Below are 19,175 nucleotides of genomic sequence, written 5' to 3'. Positions count from 1 at the left end.
GGTAGGTGCCGGGGGGCTTTGGTCTCTGGATGGTGTAGGTGCCAGGGGGCCTGGGTCTCTCGACAGGGGCAGGTGCCGGGGGGCCTGGGTCTCTGGACAGGGGCAGGTGCCGGGGGGCCTTGGTCTCTGGACAGGGGAAGGTTCCGGGGTCCAGGGCCTCCTCACAGGGGCAGGTGCCGGAGGGCCTGGGTCTCTGGACAGGGATAGGTGCCGGGGTCCAGGGCCTCTGGACAGGGCAAGGTGCCAGAGGGCCTGTGTCTCTGGACAAGGGTACGTGCGAGGGAGCCTGGGTCTCTGGACAGGGGCAGGTGCCGGGGTCCTGGGTCTCTCGACAGGTGTAGGTGCCGGGGTCCTGGGTCTCTGGACAGGGGTAGGTGCCGGGGGTCTGCGTCTCTGGACAGGAATAGATGCCGGGGGGCTGAGCCTGGGTAGGTGCCGTGGTCCAGGGCCTCCGGACAGGGACAGGTGCCAGGGTGCCTGGGTCTCCGGATAGGGGTAGGCGTCGGGGGTACTGTGTCTCTGGACAGGCGTAGGTGTTGGGCTCCAGGGCGCATGTACGGGATAGGTGCCTGGGGCCTGGATGTCTGGACAGGGGGGAGGTGCCAGTGGTCCTGGGTCGCTGGACAGAGTAGGTGCCGGGGGCCTGCGTCTCTGGATAGGGGTATGTGGTGGGGGACCTGAGCCTGGGTAGGTGCCAGGGTCCAGGACCTCTGGACAGGGGCATGTGCACGGGGTCCTGGGTCTCTGGATACGGGCAGGTGCCGGGGGCCTTGTTCTCTGAACGGAGGTAGGTGCCGGGGGAACTGGGTCTCTGGACAGGGGTAGGTGCCGGGGTCCAGTGCCACTGGACAGGGGCAGGTGCCGGGGGCCTGGGTCTCTGGATATGGGCAGGTGCCGGGGGCCTTGTTCTCTGAACGGAGTTAGGTGCTGGGGGGCCTGGGTTTCTGGACGGGTCTAGATGCCGGGTTCCATGGCCTCTGGACGGGCGTAAGTGCCGGGGTCCTGGGTCTTTTGACGGGAGTAGGTGACAGGGGTTCTTGGTCTCTGGACGAGGGTAGGTGCGGGGGGCCTGGGTCTCTGGACGGTGGTAGGTGCCGGGGTCCACGGCCTCTGGATGGGCGCAAGGTGCCGGGGGGCCTGCATCTCTGGACAGGGGTAGGTGCTGGGGGGCTGGGCCTGGGTAGGTGCCGGTGTCCAGGACCTCTGGACAGGGGCAGGTGTCGGGGGGCCTGGGTCTCTGGACAGGGGTAGCTGCTGCGTGCATGGGTCTCTGGACAGGAGTAGGTGCCGGAGTCCTGAGTCTCTGGACAGGGGTAGGTGCCGGGGGCCTGGGTCTCTTGACAGGTGTAGGTGTCAGGGGGCCTTGGTCTATGGACATTGGTAGATGCCAAGGGGCCTGGGTCTCTGGACAGGGGTAGGTGCCGGGGGTCCTGGGTCTCTGGAGACGGGTAGGTGCCGGGGTCCAGGGCCTCTGGACAGGGCTAGGTGCCGGGGGCCCTGGGTCCCTGGACAGAGGTAGGTGCTGGGGAGCTTGTGGCTGTGTAGGTGTTAGGGTCCAGGGCCTCTCGACAGGGGCAGGTGCCGGGAGGCCTGGGTCTCTGGACAGGGATAGGTGCCGGGGGGCCTGTGGCTGTGTAGGTGTTAGGGTCCAGGGCCTCTCGACAGGGGCAGGTGCTGGGAGGCCTGGGTCTCTGAACAAGGGTAGGAGCAGAGGGGCCTGGGTCTCTGGACAGGGGTGGGTGCTGGAGTCCAGTGTCTCTGGACAGGGTAGGTGCCAGGGGCCTGGGTCTCTGGACAGGCGTAGGTGATAGGGTTCCTGGGTCTCTGGATGGGAGTAGGTGCCGGGAGGCCTGGGCCTGGGTACGTACCGGGGTTCAGGGCGTCTGGACAGAGGCAGGTGCCTGGGGGCCTGGATCTCTGGACATGGGCATATGCCGGGGGCCTGGGTCTCTGAACGTTGCTAGGTGCCGGGGTCCAGAGCCTCTGAACAGTGGTAGGTGCCAGGGGCCTGAGACTCTGGACAGCGGTAGGAGCCGGGGTCATGGGTCTCTGGAAAGTGTAGGTGCCGGGGGCTTGGGTCTCTGGACAGGGGTAGGTTCCGGGGGGCCTGAGTCTCTGGACAGGAGTAGGTGCCGGGGCCCGTGGGTCTCTGGACAGGGGTCGGTGCTGGGGGGCCTGGGCCTGGGTAGGTGGCAGGGTTGAGGGCCTCTGGACAGGGGCAGGTGCCGGGGTCCACGGCCTCTGGACAGGGGCAGTTGCCAGGGGGCCTGGTTCTCTGGGCAGGAGCAGGTGCCGGGGGCTTGGGTCTCGGAATGGGGGTAAGTGCCGGTATCCAGAGACTCTGGACGGGGTAGGTGCTGGGGACCTGGGTCTCTGGACAGGGTTAGGTGCCGGGAGTCCTGGGTCTCTGGACAGGGACAGGTGCCGGGGGGCCTGGGTCTTTGGACAGGGGCAGTTGACGGGGGCCTGGGTCTCTGAACAGGGGTAGGTGCCAGGTGGCCTGGGTTTCTGGACAGGGGTAGGTGCCGGGGTCCAGGGCCTCTGGAAAGCGGCAGGTGCCGGGGGGCCTGGGTGTGTGGACAGGGGTAGGGGCCGAGGGGCCTGGGTCTCTAGAGAGGGTAGGTGCTGGGGGCCTGGGCCTGGGTAGGTGCCGGGGTCCAGGGCCTCTGGACAGGGGTAGGTGCCGGTGGCCTGGGTCTCTGGACAAGGTTAGGTGCCAGGGGTCTTGGATCTCTGGACAAGGTAGGTACCAGGGCCCTGGGTCTCTGGACAGGGGTAGGTGCCAGGGTCTAGGGCCTCTGGAAAGCGGCAGGTGCCGGGGGGCCTGGGTGTTTGGACAGGGGTAGGGGCCGAGGGGCCTGGGTCTCTAGAAAGGGGTAGGTGCTGGGGGGCCTGGGCCTGGGTACGTGCCGGGGTCCAGGGCCTCTGGACAGGGGCAGATGCTGGGGGCCTGAGTCTCTGGATGGGGGTCGGTGCCGGTGTCCAGGGCCTCTGGACAGAGTAGCCGCCGGGGGCCTGGGTCTCTGGACAGGGGTAGGTGCCGGGGGACCCGGGTCTCTGGAAGGGGCAGGTGCCGAGGGCCTGGGCCTCTGAACGGGGGTACGTGCTGGGGGCCTGAGTCTCTCGACGGGGGTCGGTGCCGGGGTCCAGGGCCTCTGGACAGAGTAGCCGCCGGGGGCTTGGGTCTCTGGACAGGGTTAGGTGCCAGGGGTCCTGGGTCTCTGGACGGGGTAGGTGATGGTGTACTGGGTCTCTGGACAGGGGTAGGTGGCGGGGGTCCTGGGTCTCTGGACGGGGTAGGTGATGGTGTACTGGGTCTCTGGACAGGGGTAGGTGCCGGGGGGCCTGAGTCTCTTGACAGGTGTAGGTGCCGGGGGGCCTGGGTCTCTAGACAGGGGTAGGTGCCAGGGGGCCTGGGTCTGTGGACAGGGGTAGGTGCAGGGATCCTGGGTCTCTGGACAGGACTAGGTGCCGGGGGTCCTGAGTCTGTGGACAGGGGTAGGTGCCGGGGTCCTGGGTCTCTGGACAGGGGTAGGTGCTGGGGGGCCTGGGCCTGGGTAGTTGCCGGGGTCCAGGGCCTCTGGACAAGGGCAGGTGCCGAGGGGCCTGGGTCTCTGGACAAGGTTAGGTGCCGGGGGCCTGGGCCTGGGTAGGTGCCGGGGGGCCTGGGTTTCTGGACAGTGATACGTGCCGGCGTCCAGGGCCTCTGGACAGGGGTAGGTGCCTAGGACCTGGGTCTCCGGACAGGGATAGGTACAAGGGGTCCTGGGTCTCTGGATGGGGTAAGTGCCGGGGGCCTGTGTCTCTGGACAGGGGTAGGTGCCGGGGGGCCTGGGTCTGTGGACAGGGGTAGGTACTGGGGTCCAGGGTTTCTGGACAGGGCTAGTTGCTGGGCGGCCTGGGTCTCTGGACAGGGGTAGGTCCCGGGGAGATTGTGCCTGGGTAGGTGCTGGGGTCCAGGGCCTCTGGACAGAGGCAGGTGGCGGGGCACCTAGGTCTCTTGACAGGAGTAGGTGCCCGGGGGCCTGGGTCTCTGGACAGGGGTAGGTGCCGGTGTCCTGGGTCTCTGGACAGGGGAAGGTGCCGGCGGGGCTGGGTGTCTGGACAGGGGTAGGTGCCGGGGGGGCCTAGGTCTCTGGACAGGGGTAGGTGCCGAGGGGCCTGGGTCTCTGGACAGGTGCAGGGACCGGGGGGCCTGGGTATCTGGACAGGGGCAGGTGCCAGGGTCCAGGGCATCTGAACATGTTCAGGTGCCGAGGGCATGTGTCTCTTGACAGGGGCAGATGCGGGAGCACCTATATCTCTGGACAGATGTAGGTGCCTTGGGCCTGGGTCTCTGGACTACTGTAGGTGCCGGGGGGCCTTGGTCTCTGGACAGGGGTAGGTGCTGGGGGGCCTGGGTCTCTGGACAGGGGTAGGTGCCGGAGTCCAGGGCCTCTGGACAGGGGTAGGTGCCGGGGGGCCTGGGTCTCTTGTCAGGGGCAGATCCCAGGTCCAGGGCCCCTGGACAGGGGTAGGTGCCGGGGTCCAGGACAGGGCTAGGTGCCGGGGGGCCTGGGTCTCTGGACAAGGGTAGATGCCAGGGGGCCTGGGTCTCTGGACAAGGGTCGGTGCTGGGGTCCAGGGCCCCTGAACAGGGCTAAGTACCGGGGGTCCTGGGTCTCTGGACAGGGGTAGGTGCCGGGTGTCCTGGGTCTCTGGACGGGCGTAGGTGCCAGGGTTACTGGGCCTGGGTAGGTGCCGAGGTCCAGGGCCTCTGGACAGGGGCAGGTGCGGGGGAGGCTGAGTCTCTGGACAAGGGCAGGTGCCGGTGTCCTGGGTCTCTGAACAGGTGTAGGTGCCGGAGTCCTGGGTCTCTGGACAGGGGTAGGTGCTGGGGGGCCTGCATCTCTGGACAGGGATAGGTGCTGGGGGGCTCAGCCTGGGTAGATGCCGGGATCTGGGGCCTCCGGACAGGGGCAGGTGCCGGGGGTCCTGGGTCTCCGGACATGGGTAGGTGCCGGGGGGCTTTGGTCTCTGGATGGTGTAGGTGCCAGGGGGCCTGGGTCTCTCGACAGGGGCAGGTGCCGGGGGGCCTGGGTCTCTGGACAGGGGCAGGTGCCGGGGGGCCTTGGTCTCTGGACAGGGGAAGGTTCCGGGGTCCAGGGCCTCCTCACAGGGGCAGGTGCCGGAGGGCCTGGGTCTCTGGACAGGGATAGGTGCCGGGGTCCAGGGCCTCTGGACAGGGCAAGGTGCCAGAGGGCCTGTGTCTCTGGACAAGGGTACGTGCGAGGGAGCCTGGGTCTCTGGACAGGGGCAGGTGCCGGGGTCCTGGGTCTCTCGACAGGTGTAGGTGCCGGGGTCCTGGGTCTCTGGACAGGGGTAGGTGCCGGGGGTCTGCGTCTCTGGACAGGAATAGATGCCGGGGGGCTGAGCCTGGGTAGGTGCCGTGGTCCAGGGCCTCCGGACAGGGACAGGTGCCAGGGTGCCTGGGTCTCCGGATAGGGGTAGGCGTCGGGGGTACTGTGTCTCTGGACAGGCGTAGGTGTTGGGCTCCAGGGCGCATGTACGGGATAGGTGCCTGGGGCCTGGATGTCTGGACAGGGGGGAGGTGCCAGTGGTCCTGGGTCGCTGGACAGAGTAGGTGCCGGGGGCCTGCGTCTCTGGATAGGGGTATGTGGTGGGGGACCTGAGCCTGGGTAGGTGCCAGGGTCCAGGACCTCTGGACAGGGGCATGTGCACGGGGTCCTGGGTCTCTGGATACGGGCAGGTGCCGGGGGCCTTGTTCTCTGAACGGAGGTAGGTGCCGGGGGAACTGGGTCTCTGGACAGGGGTAGGTGCCGGGGTCCAGTGCCACTGGACAGGGGCAGGTGCCGGGGGCCTGGGTCTCTGGATATGGGCAGGTGCCGGGGGCCTTGTTCTCTGAACGGAGTTAGGTGCTGGGGGGCCTGGGTTTCTGGACGGGTCTAGATGCCGGGTTCCATGGCCTCTGGACGGGCGTAAGTGCCGGGGTCCTGGGTCTTTTGACGGGAGTAGGTGACAGGGGTTCTTGGTCTCTGGACGAGGGTAGGTGCGGGGGGCCTGGGTCTCTGGACGGTGGTAGGTGCCGGGGTCCACGGCCTCTGGATGGGCGCAAGGTGCCGGGGGGCCTGCATCTCTGGACAGGGGTAGGTGCTGGGGGGCTGGGCCTGGGTAGGTGCCGGTGTCCAGGACCTCTGGACAGGGGCAGGTGTCGGGGGGCCTGGGTCTCTGGACAGGGGTAGCTGCTGCGTGCATGGGTCTCTGGACAGGAGTAGGGTGCCGGAGTCCTGAGTCTCTGGACAGGGGTAGGTGCCGGGGGCCTGGGTCTCTTGACAGGTGTAGGTGTCAGGGGGCCTTGGTCTATGGACATTGGTAGATGCCAAGGGGCCTGGGTCTCTGGACAGGGGTAGGTGCTGGGGGTCCTGGGTCTCTGGAGACGGGTAGGTGCCGGGGTCCAGGGCCTCTGGACAGGGCTAGGTGCCGGGGGCCCTGGGTCCCTGGACAGAGGTAGGTGCTGGGGAGCTTGTGGCTGTGTAGGTGTTAGGGTCCAGGGCCTCTCGACAGGGGCAGGTGCCGGGAGGCCTGGGTCTCTGGACAGGGATAGGTGCCGGGGGGCCTGTGGCTGTGTAGGTGTTAGGGTCCAGGGCCTCTCGACAGGGGCAGGTGCTGGGAGGCCTGGGTCTCTGAACAAGGGTAGGAGCCGAGGGGCCTGGGTCTCTGGACAGGGGTGGGTGCTGGAGTCCAGTGTCTCTGGACAGGGTAGGTGCCAGGGGCCTGGGTCTCTGGACAGGCGTAGGTGATAGGGTTCCTGGGTCTCTGGATGGGAGTAGGTGCCGGGAGGCCTGGGCCTGGGTACGTACCGGGGTTCAGGGCGTCTGGACAGAGGCAGGTGCCTGGGGGCCTGGATCTCTGGACATGGGCATATGCCGGGGGCCTGGGTCTCTGAACGTTGCTAGGTGCCGGGGTCCAGAGCCTCTGAACAGTGGTAGGTGCCAGGGGCCTGAGACTCTGGACAGCGGTAGGAGCCGGGGTCATGGGTCTCTGGAAAGTGTAGGTGCCGGGGGCTTGGGTCTCTGGACAGGGGTAGGTTCCGGGGGGCCTGAGTCTCTGGACAGGAGTAGGTGCCGGGGCCCGTGGGTCTCTGGACAGGGGTCGGTGCTGGGGGGCCTGGGCCTGGGTAGGTGGCAGGGTTGAGGGCCTCTGGACAGGGGCAGGTGCCGGGGTCCACGGCCTCTGGACAGGGGCAGTTGCCAGGGGGCCTGGTTCTCTGGGCAGGAGCAGGTGCCGGGGCTTGGGTCTCGGAATGGGGGGTAAGTGCCGGTATCCAGAGACTCTGGACGGGGTAGGTGCTGGGGACCTGGGTCTCTGGACAGGGTTAGGTGCCGGGAGTCCTGGGTCTCTGGACAGGGACAGGTGCCGGGGGGCCTGGGTCTTTGGACAGGGGCAGTTGACGGGGGCCTGGGTCTCTGAACAGGGGTAGGTGCCAGGTGGCCTGGGTTTCTGGACAGGGGTAGGTGCCGGGGTCCAGGGCCTCTGGAAAGCGGCAGGTGCCGGGGGGCCTGGGTGTGTGGACAGGGGTAGGGGCCGAGGGGCCTGGGTCTCTAGAGAGGGTAGGTGCTGGGGGCCTGGGCCTGGGTAGGTGCCGGGGTCCAGGGCCTCTGGACAGGGGTAGGTGCCGGTGGCCTGGGTCTCTGGACAAGGTTAGGTGCCAGGGGTCTTGGATCTCTGGACAAGGTAGGTACCAGGGCCCTGGGTCTCTGGACAGGGGTAGGTGCCAGGGTCTAGGGCCTCTGGAAAGCGGCAGGTGCCGGGGGGCCTGGGTGTTTGGACAGGGGTAGGGGCCGAGGGGCCTGGGTCTCTAGAAAGGGGTAGGTGCTGGGGGGCCTGGGCCTGGGTACGTGCCGGGGTCCAGGGCCTCTGGACAGGGGCAGATGCTGGGGGCCTGAGTCTCTGGATGGGGGTCGGTGCCGGTGTCCAGGGCCTCTGGACAGAGTAGCCGCCGGGGGCCTGGGTCTCTGGACAGGGGTAGGTGCCGGGGGACCCGGGTCTCTGGAAGGGGCAGGTGCCGAGGGCCTGGGCCTCTGAACGGGGGTACGTGCTGGGGGCCTGAGTCTCTCGACGGGGGTCGGTGCCGGGGTCCAGGGCCTCTGGACAGAGTAGCCGCCGGGGGCTTGGGTCTCTGGACAGGGTTAGGTGCCAGGGGTCCTGGGTCTCTGGACGGGGTAGGTGATGGTGTACTGGGTCTCTGGACAGGGGTAGGTGGCGGGGGTCCTGGGTCTCTGGACGGGGTAGGTGATGGTGTACTGGGTCTCTGGACAGGGGTAGGTGCCGGGGGGCCTGAGTCTCTTGACAGGTGTAGGTGCCGGGGGGCCTGGGTCTCTAGACAGGGGTAGGTGCCAGGGGGCCTGGGTCTGTGGACAGGGGTAGGTGCAGGGATCCTGGGTCTCTGGACAGGACTAGGTGCCGGGGGTCCTGAGTCTGTGGACAGGGGTAGGTGCCGGGGTCCTGGGTCTCTGGACAGGGGTAGGTGCTGGGGGGCCTGGGCCTGGGTAGTTGCCGGGGTCCAGGGCCTCTGGACAAGGGCAGGTGCCGAGGGGCCTGGGTCTCTGGACAAGGTTAGGTGCCGGGGGCCTGGGCCTGGGTAGGTGCCGGGGGGCCTGGGTTTCTGGACAGTGATACGTGCCGGCGTCCAGGGCCTCTGGACAGGGGTAGGTGCCTAGGACCTGGGTCTCCGGACAGGGATAGGTACAAGGGGTCCTGGGTCTCTGGATGTGTCGGGGGCCTGTGTCTCTGGACAGGGGTAGGTGCCGGGGGGCCTGGGTCTGTGGACAGGGGTAGGTACTGGGGTCCAGGGTTTCTGGACAGGGCTAGTTGCTGGGCGGCCTGGGTCTCTGGACAGGGGTAGGTCCCGGGGAGATTGTGCCTGGGTAGGTGCTGGGGTCCAGGGCCTCTGGACAGAGGCAGGTGGCGGGGCACCTAGGTCTCTTGACAGGAGTAGGTGCCCGGGGGCCTGGGTCTCTGGACAGGGGTAGGTGCCGGTGTCCTGGGTCTCTGGACAGGGGAAGGTGCCGGCGGGGCTGGGTGTCTGGACAGGGGTAGGTGCCGGGGGGCCTAGGTCTCTGGACAGGGGTAGGTGCCGAGGGGCCTGGGTCTCTGGACAGGTGCAGGGACCGGGGGGCCTGGGTATCTGGACAGGGGCAGGTGCCAGGGTCCAGGGCATCTGAACATGTTCAGGTGCCGAGGGCATGTGTCTCTTGACAGGGGCAGATGCGGGAGCACCTATATCTCTGGACAGATGTAGGTGCCTTGGGCCTGGGTCTCTGGACTACTGTAGGTGCCGGGGGGCCTTGGTCTCTGGACAGGGGTAGGTGCTGGGGGGCCTGGGTCTCTGGACAGGGGTAGGTGCCGGAGTCCAGGGCCTCTGGACAGGGGTAGGTGCCGGGGGGCCTGGGTCTCTTGTCAGGGGCAGATCCCAGGTCCAGGGCCCCTGGACAGGGGTAGGTGCCGGGGTCCAGGACAGGGCTAGGTGCCGGGGGGCCTGGGTCTCTGGACAAGGGTAGATGCCAGGGGGCCTGGGTCTCTGGACAAGGGTCGGTGCTGGGGTCCAGGGCCCCTGAACAGGGCTAAGTACCGGGGGTCCTGGGTCTCTGGACAGGGGTAGGTGCCGGGTGTCCTGGGTCTCTGGACGGGCGTAGGTGCCAGGGTTACTGGGCCTGGGTAGGTGCCGAGGTCCAGGGCCTCTGGACAGGGGCAGGTGCGGGGGAGGCTGAGTCTCTGGACAAGGGCAGGTGCCGGTGTCCTGGGTCTCTGAACAGGTGTAGGTGCCGGAGTCCTGGGTCTCTGGACAGGGGTAGGTGCTGGGGGGCCTGCATCTCTGGACAGGGATAGGTGCTGGGGGGCTCAGCCTGGGTAGATGCCGGGATCTGGGGCCTCCGGACAGGGGCAGGTGCCGGGGGTCCTGGGTCTCCGGACATGGGTAGGTGCCGGGGGGCTTTGGTCTCTGGATGGTGTAGGTGCCAGGGGGCCTGGGTCTCTCGACAGGGGCAGGTGCCGGGGGGCCTGGGTCTCTGGACAGGGGCAGGTGCCGGGGGGCCTTGGTCTCTGGACAGGGGAAGGTTCCGGGGTCCAGGGCCTCCTCACAGGGGCAGGTGCCGGAGGGCCTGGGTCTCTGGACAGGGATAGGTGCCGGGGTCCAGGGCCTCTGGACAGGGCAAGGTGCCAGAGGGCCTGTGTCTCTGGACAAGGGTACGTGCGAGGGAGCCTGGGTCTCTGGACAGGGGCAGGTGCCGGGGTCCTGGGTCTCTCGACAGGTGTAGGTGCCGGGGTCCTGGGTCTCTGGACAGGGGTAGGTGCCGGGGGTCTGCGTCTCTGGACAGGAATAGATGCCGGGGGGCTGAGCCTGGGTAGGTGCCGTGGTCCAGGGCCTCCGGACAGGGACAGGTGCCAGGGTGCCTGGGTCTCCGGATAGGGGTAGGCGTCGGGGGTACTGTGTCTCTGGACAGGCGTAGGTGTTGGGCTCCAGGGCGCATGTACGGGATAGGTGCCTGGGGCCTGGATGTCTGGACAGGGGGGAGGTGCCAGTGGTCCTGGGTCGCTGGACAGAGTAGGTGCCGGGGGCCTGCGTCTCTGGATAGGGGTATGTGGTGGGGGACCTGAGCCTGGGTAGGTGCCAGGGTCCAGGACCTCTGGACAGGGGCATGTGCACGGGGTCCTGGGTCTCTGGATACGGGCAGGTGCCGGGGGCCTTGTTCTCTGAACGGAGGTAGGTGCCGGGGGAACTGGGTCTCTGGACAGGGGTAGGTGCCGGGGTCCAGTGCCACTGGACAGGGGCAGGTGCCGGGGGCCTGGGTCTCTGGATATGGGCAGGTGCCGGGGGCCTTGTTCTCTGAACGGAGTTAGGTGCTGGGGGGCCTGGGTTTCTGGACGGGTCTAGATGCCGGGTTCCATGGCCTCTGGACGGGCGTAAGTGCCGGGGTCCTGGGTCTTTTGACGGGAGTAGGTGACAGGGGTTCTTGGTCTCTGGACGAGGGTAGGTGCGGGGGGCCTGGGTCTCTGGACGGTGGTAGGTGCCGGGGTCCACGGCCTCTGGATGGGCGCAAGGTGCCGGGGGGCCTGCATCTCTGGACAGGGGTAGGTGCTGGGGGGCTGGGCCTGGGTAGGTGCCGGTGTCCAGGACCTCTGGACAGGGGCAGGTGTCGGGGGGCCTGGGTCTCTGGACAGGGGTAGCTGCTGCGTGCATGGGTCTCTGGACAGGAGTAGGTGCCGGAGTCCTGAGTCTCTGGACAGGGGTAGGTGCCGGGGGCCTGGGTCTCTTGACAGGTGTAGGTGTCAGGGGGCCTTGGTCTATGGACATTGGTAGATGCCAAGGGGCCTGGGTCTCTGGACAGGGGTAGGTGCCGGGGGTCCTGGGTCTCTGGAGACGGGTAGGTGCCGGGGTCCAGGGCCTCTGGACAGGGCTAGGTGCCGGGGGCCCTGGGTCCCTGGACAGAGGTAGGTGCTGGGGAGCTTGTGGCTGTGTAGGTGTTAGGGTCCAGGGCCTCTCGACAGGGGCAGGTGCCGGGAGGCCTGGGTCTCTGGACAGGGATAGGTGCCGGGGGGCCTGTGGCTGTGTAGGTGTTAGGGTCCAGGGCCTCTCGACAGGGGCAGGTGCTGGGAGGCCTGGGTCTCTGAACAAGGGTAGGAGCCGAGGGGCCTGGGTCTCTGGACAGGGGTGGGTGCTGGAGTCCAGTGTCTCTGGACAGGGTAGGTGCCAGGGGCCTGGGTCTCTGGACAGGCGTAGGTGATAGGGTTCCTGGGTCTCTGGATGGGAGTAGGTGCCGGGAGGCCTGGGCCTGGGTACGTACCGGGGTTCAGGGCGTCTGGACAGAGGCAGGTGCCTGGGGGCCTGGATCTCTGGACATGGGCATATGCCGGGGGCCTGGGTCTCTGAACGTTGCTAGGTGCCGGGGTCCAGAGCCTCTGAACAGTGGTAGGTGCCAGGGGCCTGAGACTCTGGACAGCGGTAGGAGCCGGGGTCATGGGTCTCTGGAAAGTGTAGGTGCCGGGGGCTTGGGTCTCTGGACAGGGGTAGGTTCCGGGGGGCCTGAGTCTCTGGACAGGAGTAGGTGCCGGGGCCCGTGGGTCTCTGGACAGGGGTCGGTGCTGGGGGGCCTGGGCCTGGGTAGGTGGCAGGGTTGAGGGCCTCTGGACAGGGGCAGGTGCCGGGGTCCACGGCCTCTGGACAGGGGCAGTTGCCAGGGGGCCTGGTTCTCTGGGCAGGAGCAGGTGCCGGGGGCTTGGGTCTCGGAATGGGGGTAAGTGCCGGTATCCAGAGACTCTGGACGGGGTAGGTGCTGGGGACCTGGGTCTCTGGACAGGGTTAGGTGCCGGGAGTCCTGGGTCTCTGGACAGGGACAGGTGCCGGGGGGCCTGGGTCTTTGGACAGGGGCAGTTGACGGGGGCCTGGGTCTCTGAACAGGGGTAGGTGCCAGGTGGCCTGGGTTTCTGGACAGGGGTAGGTGCCGGGGTCCAGGGCCTCTGGAAAGCGGCAGGTGCCGGGGGGCCTGGGTGTGTGGACAGGGGTAGGGGCCGAGGGGCCTGGGTCTCTAGAGAGGGTAGGTGCTGGGGGCCTGGGCCTGGGTAGGTGCCGGGGTCCAGGGCCTCTGGACAGGGGTAGGTGCCGGTGGCCTGGGTCTCTGGACAAGGTTAGGTGCCAGGGGTCTTGGATCTCTGGACAAGGTAGGTACCAGGGCCCTGGGTCTCTGGACAGGGGTAGGTGCCAGGGTCTAGGGCCTCTGGAAAGCGGCAGGTGCCGGGGGGCCTGGGTGTTTGGACAGGGGTAGGGGCCGAGGGGCCTGGGTCTCTAGAAAGGGGTAGGTGCTGGGGGGCCTGGGCCTGGGTACGTGCCGGGGTCCAGGGCCTCTGGACAGGGGCAGATGCTGGGGGCCTGAGTCTCTGGATGGGGGTCGGTGCCGGTGTCCAGGGCCTCTGGACAGAGTAGCCGCCGGGGGCCTGGGTCTCTGGACAGGGGTAGGTGCCGGGGGACCCGGGTCTCTGGAAGGGGCAGGTGCCGAGGGCCTGGGCCTCTGAACGGGGGTACGTGCTGGGGGCCTGAGTCTCTCGACGGGGGTCGGTGCCGGGGTCCAGGGCCTCTGGACAGAGTAGCCGCCGGGGGCTTGGGTCTCTGGACAGGGTTAGGTGCCAGGGGTCCTGGGTCTCTGGACAGGGTAGGTGATGGTGTACTGGGTCTCTGGACAGGGGTAGGTGGCGGGGGTCCTGGGTCTCTGGACGGGGTAGGTGATGGTGTACTGGGTCTCTGGACAGGGGTAGGTGCCGGGGGGCCTGAGTCTCTTGACAGGTGTAGGTGCCGGGGGGCCTGGGTCTCTAGACAGGGGTAGGTGCCAGGGGGCCTGGGTCTGTGGACAGGGGTAGGTGCAGGGATCCTGGGTCTCTGGACAGGACTAGGTGCCGGGGGTCCTGAGTCTGTGGACAGGGGTAGGTGCCGGGGTCCTGGGTCTCTGGACAGGGGTAGGTGCTGGGGGGCCTGGGCCTGGGTAGTTGCCGGGGTCCAGGGCCTCTGGACAAGGGCAGGTGCCGAGGCGCCTGGGTCTCTGGACAAGGTTAGGTGCCGGGGGCCTGGGCCTGGGTAGGTGCCGGGGGGCCTGGGTTTCTGGACAGTGATACGTGCCGGCGTCCAGGGCCTCTGGACAGGGGTAGGTGCCTAGGACCTGGGTCTCCGGACAGGGATAGGTACAAGGGGTCCTGGGTCTCTGGATGGGGTAAGTGCCGGGGGCCTGTGTCTCTGGACAGGGGTAGGTGCCGGGGGGCCTGGGTCTGTGGACAGGGGTAGGTACTGGGGTCCAGGGTTTCTGGACAGGGCTAGTTGCTGGGCGGCCTGGGTCTCTGGACAGGGGTAGGTCCCGGGGAGATTGTGCCTGGGTAGGTGCTGGGGTCCAGGGCCTCTGGACAGAGGCAGGTGGCGGGGCACCTAGGTCTCTTGACAGGAGTAGGTGCCCGGGGGCCTGGGTCTCTGGACAGGGGTAGGTGCCGGTGTCCTGGGTCTCTGGACAGGGGAAGGTGCCGGCGGGGCTGGGTGTCTGGACAGGGGTAGGTGCCGGGGGGCCTAGGTCTCTGGACAGGGGTAGGTGCCGAGGGGCCTGGGTCTCTGGACAGGTGCAGGGACCGGGGGGCCTGGGTATCTGGACAGGGGCAGGTGCCAGGGTCCAGGGCATCTGAACATGTTCAGGTGCCGAGGGCATGTGTCTCTTGACAGGGGCAGATGCGGGAGCACCTATATCTCTGGACAGATGTAGGTGCCTTGGGCCTGGGTCTCTGGACTACTGTAGGTGCCGGGGGGCCTTGGTCTCTGGACAGGGGTAGGTGCTGGGGGGCCTGGGTCTCTGGACAGGGGTAGGTGCCGGAGTCCAGGGCCTCTGGACAGGGGTAGGTGCCGGGGGGCCTGGGTCTCTTGTCAGGGGCAGATCCCAGGTCCAGGGCCCCTGGACAGGGGTAGGTGCCGGGGTCCAGGACAGGGCTAGGTGCCGGGGGGCCTGGGTCTCTGGACAAGGGTAGATGCCAGGGGGCCTGGGTCTCTGGACAAGGGTCGGTGCTGGGGTCCAGGGCCCCTGAACAGGGCTAAGTACCGGGGGTCCTGGGTCTCTGGACAGGGGTAGGTGCCGGGTGTCCTGGGTCTCTGGACGGGCGTAGGTGCCAGGGTTACTGGGCCTGGGTAGGTGCCGAGGTCCAGGGCCTCTGGACAGGGGCAGGTGCGGGGGAGGCTGAGTCTCTGGACAAGGGCAGGTGCCGGTGTCCTGGGTCTCTGAACAGGTGTAGGTGCCGGAGTCCTGGGTCTCTGGACAGGGGTAGGTGCTGGGGGGCCTGCATCTCTGGACAGGGATAGGTGCTGGGGGGCTCAGCCTGGGTAGATGCCGGGATCTGGGGCCTCCGGACAGGGGCAGGTGCTGGGGGTCCTGGGTCTCCGGACATGGGTAGGTGCCGGGGGGCTTTGGTCTCTGGATGGTGTAGGTGCCAGGGGGCCTGGGTCTCTCGACAGGGGCAGGTGCCGGGGGGCCTGGGTCTCTGGACAGGGGCAGGTGCCGGGGGGCCTTGGTCTCTGGACAGGGGAAGGTTCCGGGGTCCAGGGCCTCCTCACAGGGGCAGGTGCCGGAGGGCCTGGGTCTCTGGACAGGGATAGGTGCCGGGGTCCAGGGCCTCTGGACAGGGCAAGGTGCCAGAGGGCCTGTGTCTCTGGACAAGGGTACGTGCGAGGGAGCCTGGGTCTCTGGACAGGGGCAGGTGCCGGGGTCCTGGGTCTCTCGACAGGTGTAGGTGCCGGGGTCCTGGGTCTCTGGACAGGGGTAGGTGCCGGGGGTCTGCGTCTCTGGACAGGAATAGATGCCGGGGGGCTGAGCCTGGGTAGGTGCCGTGGTCCAGGGCCTCCGGACAGGGACAGGTGCCAGGGTGCCTGGGTCTCCGGATAGGGGTAGGCGTCGGGGGTACTGTGTCTCTGGACAGGCGTAGGTGTTGGGCTCCAGGGCGCATGTACGGGATAGGTGCCTGGGGCCTGGATGTCTGGACAGGGGGGAGGTGCCAGTGGTCCTGGGTCGCTGGACAGAGTAGGTGCCGGGGGCCTGCGTCTCTGGATAGGGGTATGTGGTGGGGGACCTGAGCCTGGGTAGGTGCCAGGGTCCAGGACCTCTGGACAGGGGCATGTGCACGGGGTCCTGGGTCTCTGGATACGGGCAGGTGCCGGGGGCCTTGTTCTCTGAACGGAGGTAGGTGCCGGGGGAACTGGGTCTCTGGACAGGGGTAGGTGCCGGGGTCCAGTGCCACTGGACAGGGGCAGGTGCCGGGGGCCTGGGTCTCTGGATATGGGCAGGTGCCGGGGGCCTTGTTCTCTGAACGGAGTTAGGTGCTGGGGGGCCTGGGTTTCTGGACGGGTCTAGATGCCGGGTTCCATGGCCTCTGGACGGGCGTAAGTGCCGGGGTCCTGGGTCTTTTGACGGGAGTAGGTGACAGGGGTTCTTGGTCTCTGGACGAGGGTAGGTGCGGGGGGCCTGGGTCTCTGGACAGGGGAAGTGCCGGGGTCCAGGGTCTGTGGACAGGGATATGTGCCAGGGGTCCTGTGTCTCTGGACGGGGGTAGGATTATAAGCAGGATTCCAGAGTCAGAAATGTTAAAATGTGACAAAATGAGCTTCTTAGTTGAAATACAGTGATACCTCTAATCCTTAAAACATATTTCAAAGTAGGTATAATTGTAATATTTTACTTAATTAAAATGGTTTTGTAAGTAGTAATGCTTTACGATTATTGAGCGGTTATTTGTGCTGAGAACTGTTGTAAATGCTTTGTATAGATTCTCATGTAAGCATCACACTGGGAGATAGCTACTATTCTCATCTGTATTTTACTAATGAGAAAATTGAGGCTCATAAGGGCTCACTAGCAGTGAATGAGTGACAGAGCTTAAAGTAGGAATCAAGCCCAAATTGAACTGAATCCAAAGGCTAAGCCCTTTCTATGAAGCAACCTGCTCTTTCATTAATGTGGTGGGTAATAATTGCTAACAAAGATTGAACTTTCTTCACAGCAAAGTAACTATTAGTTTTTAAGGCAGAGGGATAACATACTATTTGATGTTTACAGTTAAATGCATCATTGTTTGTTTTGGGATAGTGCACTACAATTGCCTAAAATGTCCTCTCACTCTAATAGGACTGCTCTACATTGGGCATGTGCCCATGGCCATCCAGGAGTGGTAACTCACTTGGTGGCCAGAAAATGCCAGCTTGACCTCACTGACAGTGAAAACAGGACAGCTCTGATCAAGGTATATGGTGTCAACTTTTTCAGCATGGAATGGATTTAATTTAAAATCACAGAATAAAATGAATTAATCTCATTGGAATATAACTAGTTGTTGAATCAGGTGGAAAATTTCCTAGAATTTACAATCTATTTCTTGGTCTAATACTGACAGGCTGTACAATGTCAGAAAGAGGTTTGTGCATCCATCCTCCTGGAACATGGCGCCAATCCAAATATTACAGATATGTACGGCAACACTGCCCTGCACTATGCCATTGACAATGAGAATATATCAATGGCAGGAAAACTGCTTGCATATGGTGCAGATATCGAAGCAAGAAGCCAGGTATAGATCAACCGGTGTTCTTTTCAAAGTATTTCAAGTGTATTTGTTTTACCATTGACGTATGTAAGGGTCAGTTTTCTATATTTGGAAGCTCAAGTACTCCCTAAGTGAAGATATTTTTAAATAATGTAATTATCTAAGATTTTCCTATAAATATGGAAGCTTTTAAAGCACTAGAGGATGCAGCATATGCACTTACAAATATTTGTGAAAACAGAATTTGTGAAAGGTAATACTTTAAAACATTTTTCCACCCAAGTTTTTTTTCCCCTCTGATTAGCATAAGGTGACCCAGAAAAGCAAAATTTGCCCTTAAATCTCAAAGAAAATTAAAGTATTTTACAATCAATATAATCCTTGCTGCTGTTGACAGTTTTTCCCCCAAAAAATAATTTATGTGAGAGCAATTGATTGCTCTTGGTCAAGGGCACAAGAAGGAAAGGTTGGACAGGGTAAAGAACAGCCATCAGAAATATGCATGCTGATTTGGACATTAGGCAATGAGGACAAATACTGAGAAGAGGGTTTTGTCTTTTTTGTTTGTTTCCAGTGTATGTGTCTAGACAAGGTTCTCTTCAGTTTGGGGAATAATAAGTCTTAGTTTGGGAGAGTGAGTTGTAAAATTGCCTCAAGATCAATTTTGGTAGGACTCTGAGGAAACCAGATTGGCATGAATGGGTGCTGATGAAGTAGGAAGCAGTTCAGCAGAGGGAAGAACACATAATTAATGGATATTATTCTATTCTGGCCGAAAGAGTCACTTAGATAAGCATCTAAATTGCCCTCTCAAATCTAGAATATCTTGATGGAAGATGGGAGATGAGGAGTTACAAATAGCAAAATCAAGTTGGATTTTGAGTTTACTAGTCCGTTTCACCCTAGACAGGAAAATTGAATGGTGTGTATAGTGAATGACTCTGTCTCTTACTCTTTCTTCTTTTTGGCCAAATCCCTAAATGATAAAGGGAATTAGTCATTTGGGTGAGAGATGAGACTGAAGTGATTGTCTACTGCACTGGTTCTCAGCTAGAATTGTGCATCACTGTAACCTGGGGACAGTAAAACGAAATCTACAAGTCTCAGCTCTCTCCTGAAGATTTTGATATAGTAAATCTATTAAAGCCTGGAAATGGATGTTTAAGAATATTTCCTTGAAGCTAGGCCTTGTGGTGCATGGCTGTAGTCCCACCTACTTGGGAGGCTGAAGTGGGAGGATTGCTTAAGCCCAGAAGTTGGAGTCTAGCCAGGTTAATAGAGTGAGACTCTGTCTTTAGCAACAGCAGCAGCAGCGGCTACAACCACAAAATTCCTTGATGTTCTGATACACTTCTGGGTAAGAACCAACTGAACAGATAAGTGTAATAGAAATTTCCCTATCTCAAAAACCTAAGAAATTTCTAAAGAGTTCGGAGTTTCATAGGCACTGTAAATACTTCCTTTAAATTCCTTCTTTGAATATTAGCTTGACTTTTATCTTTCTCTACCTCTGTGGGTGGGAAGTTCAAACGAATATTATTTGCAACATCTTAATAGCTTACGGAATAATACCTTTTCCTTGACACCATTGAATGTTCACCGCCATTCAGAAGGTCTTTAGAAATTGCTTTGAGATAGTTTTTAATAAGCAGAGGCTGACCCTTTCAGGGTTTTTTGTCTCTTAGTTGTCATTCAGGCGAGTGGGTCAAGAAATCATTGTTATAAGCAGGTTCTCCCATTAGAATAGTAGGAAATTTTTCACCTTTTTTAAAAGTTGAAGCTGTATTATGGACTATCTCAGTAAGTAATTAGATTTGTAGAGTTTTGGCATGGTTAGGATGGCAGTTTTAAACACTGAAAACCATGAAGTTAGTAAGAATACAGATAGGTATTCTTTCAGTAACTTAGTTACAGCAGTCCTGTGAACTAATTATCTATTTTTTAAATGAGTTGGGAAAGTTAAATACAAATAGAATGTAAATGAATGAATGCTGGAAAAGTTCTTGAAGTGGCAATTATGAATCTTAATGGCAATTTTTATTGCATTTTTGGGCTTGAGGTTTTTG

The 19,175-nt window shown here is 62.9% G+C and overlaps 1 protein-coding gene across 1 annotated transcript in view; it reads left to right on the top strand.

Moving 5' to 3' along the window:
- The window catches only part of LOC110569126 (ankyrin repeat domain-containing protein 62-like), a 78,675-nt gene that overhangs the window by 20,992 nt on the left and 38,508 nt on the right, over positions 1–19,175 (top strand). Inside the window, exons 4-5 of the mRNA XM_064371595.1 lie at positions 16,695–16,809; positions 16,960–17,133. Coding sequence (XP_064227665.1) covers positions 16,695–16,809; positions 16,960–17,133 — 289 coding nt within the window. The remainder of the gene's footprint in view (positions 1–16,694; positions 16,810–16,959; positions 17,134–19,175) is intronic.

Source organism: Aotus nancymaae, unplaced genomic scaffold, assembly GCF_030222135.1.
Source record: "Aotus nancymaae isolate 86718 unplaced genomic scaffold, 86718_ANA_hifiasm-v0.15.2.pri h1tg000141l, whole genome shotgun sequence".
In the NCBI taxonomy this organism is placed as follows: Eukaryota; Metazoa; Chordata; class Mammalia; order Primates; family Aotidae; genus Aotus; species Aotus nancymaae.
The sequence above is the reverse complement of the archived record's forward strand: the minus strand, read 5'-3'. Positions and strand labels throughout refer to the sequence as shown.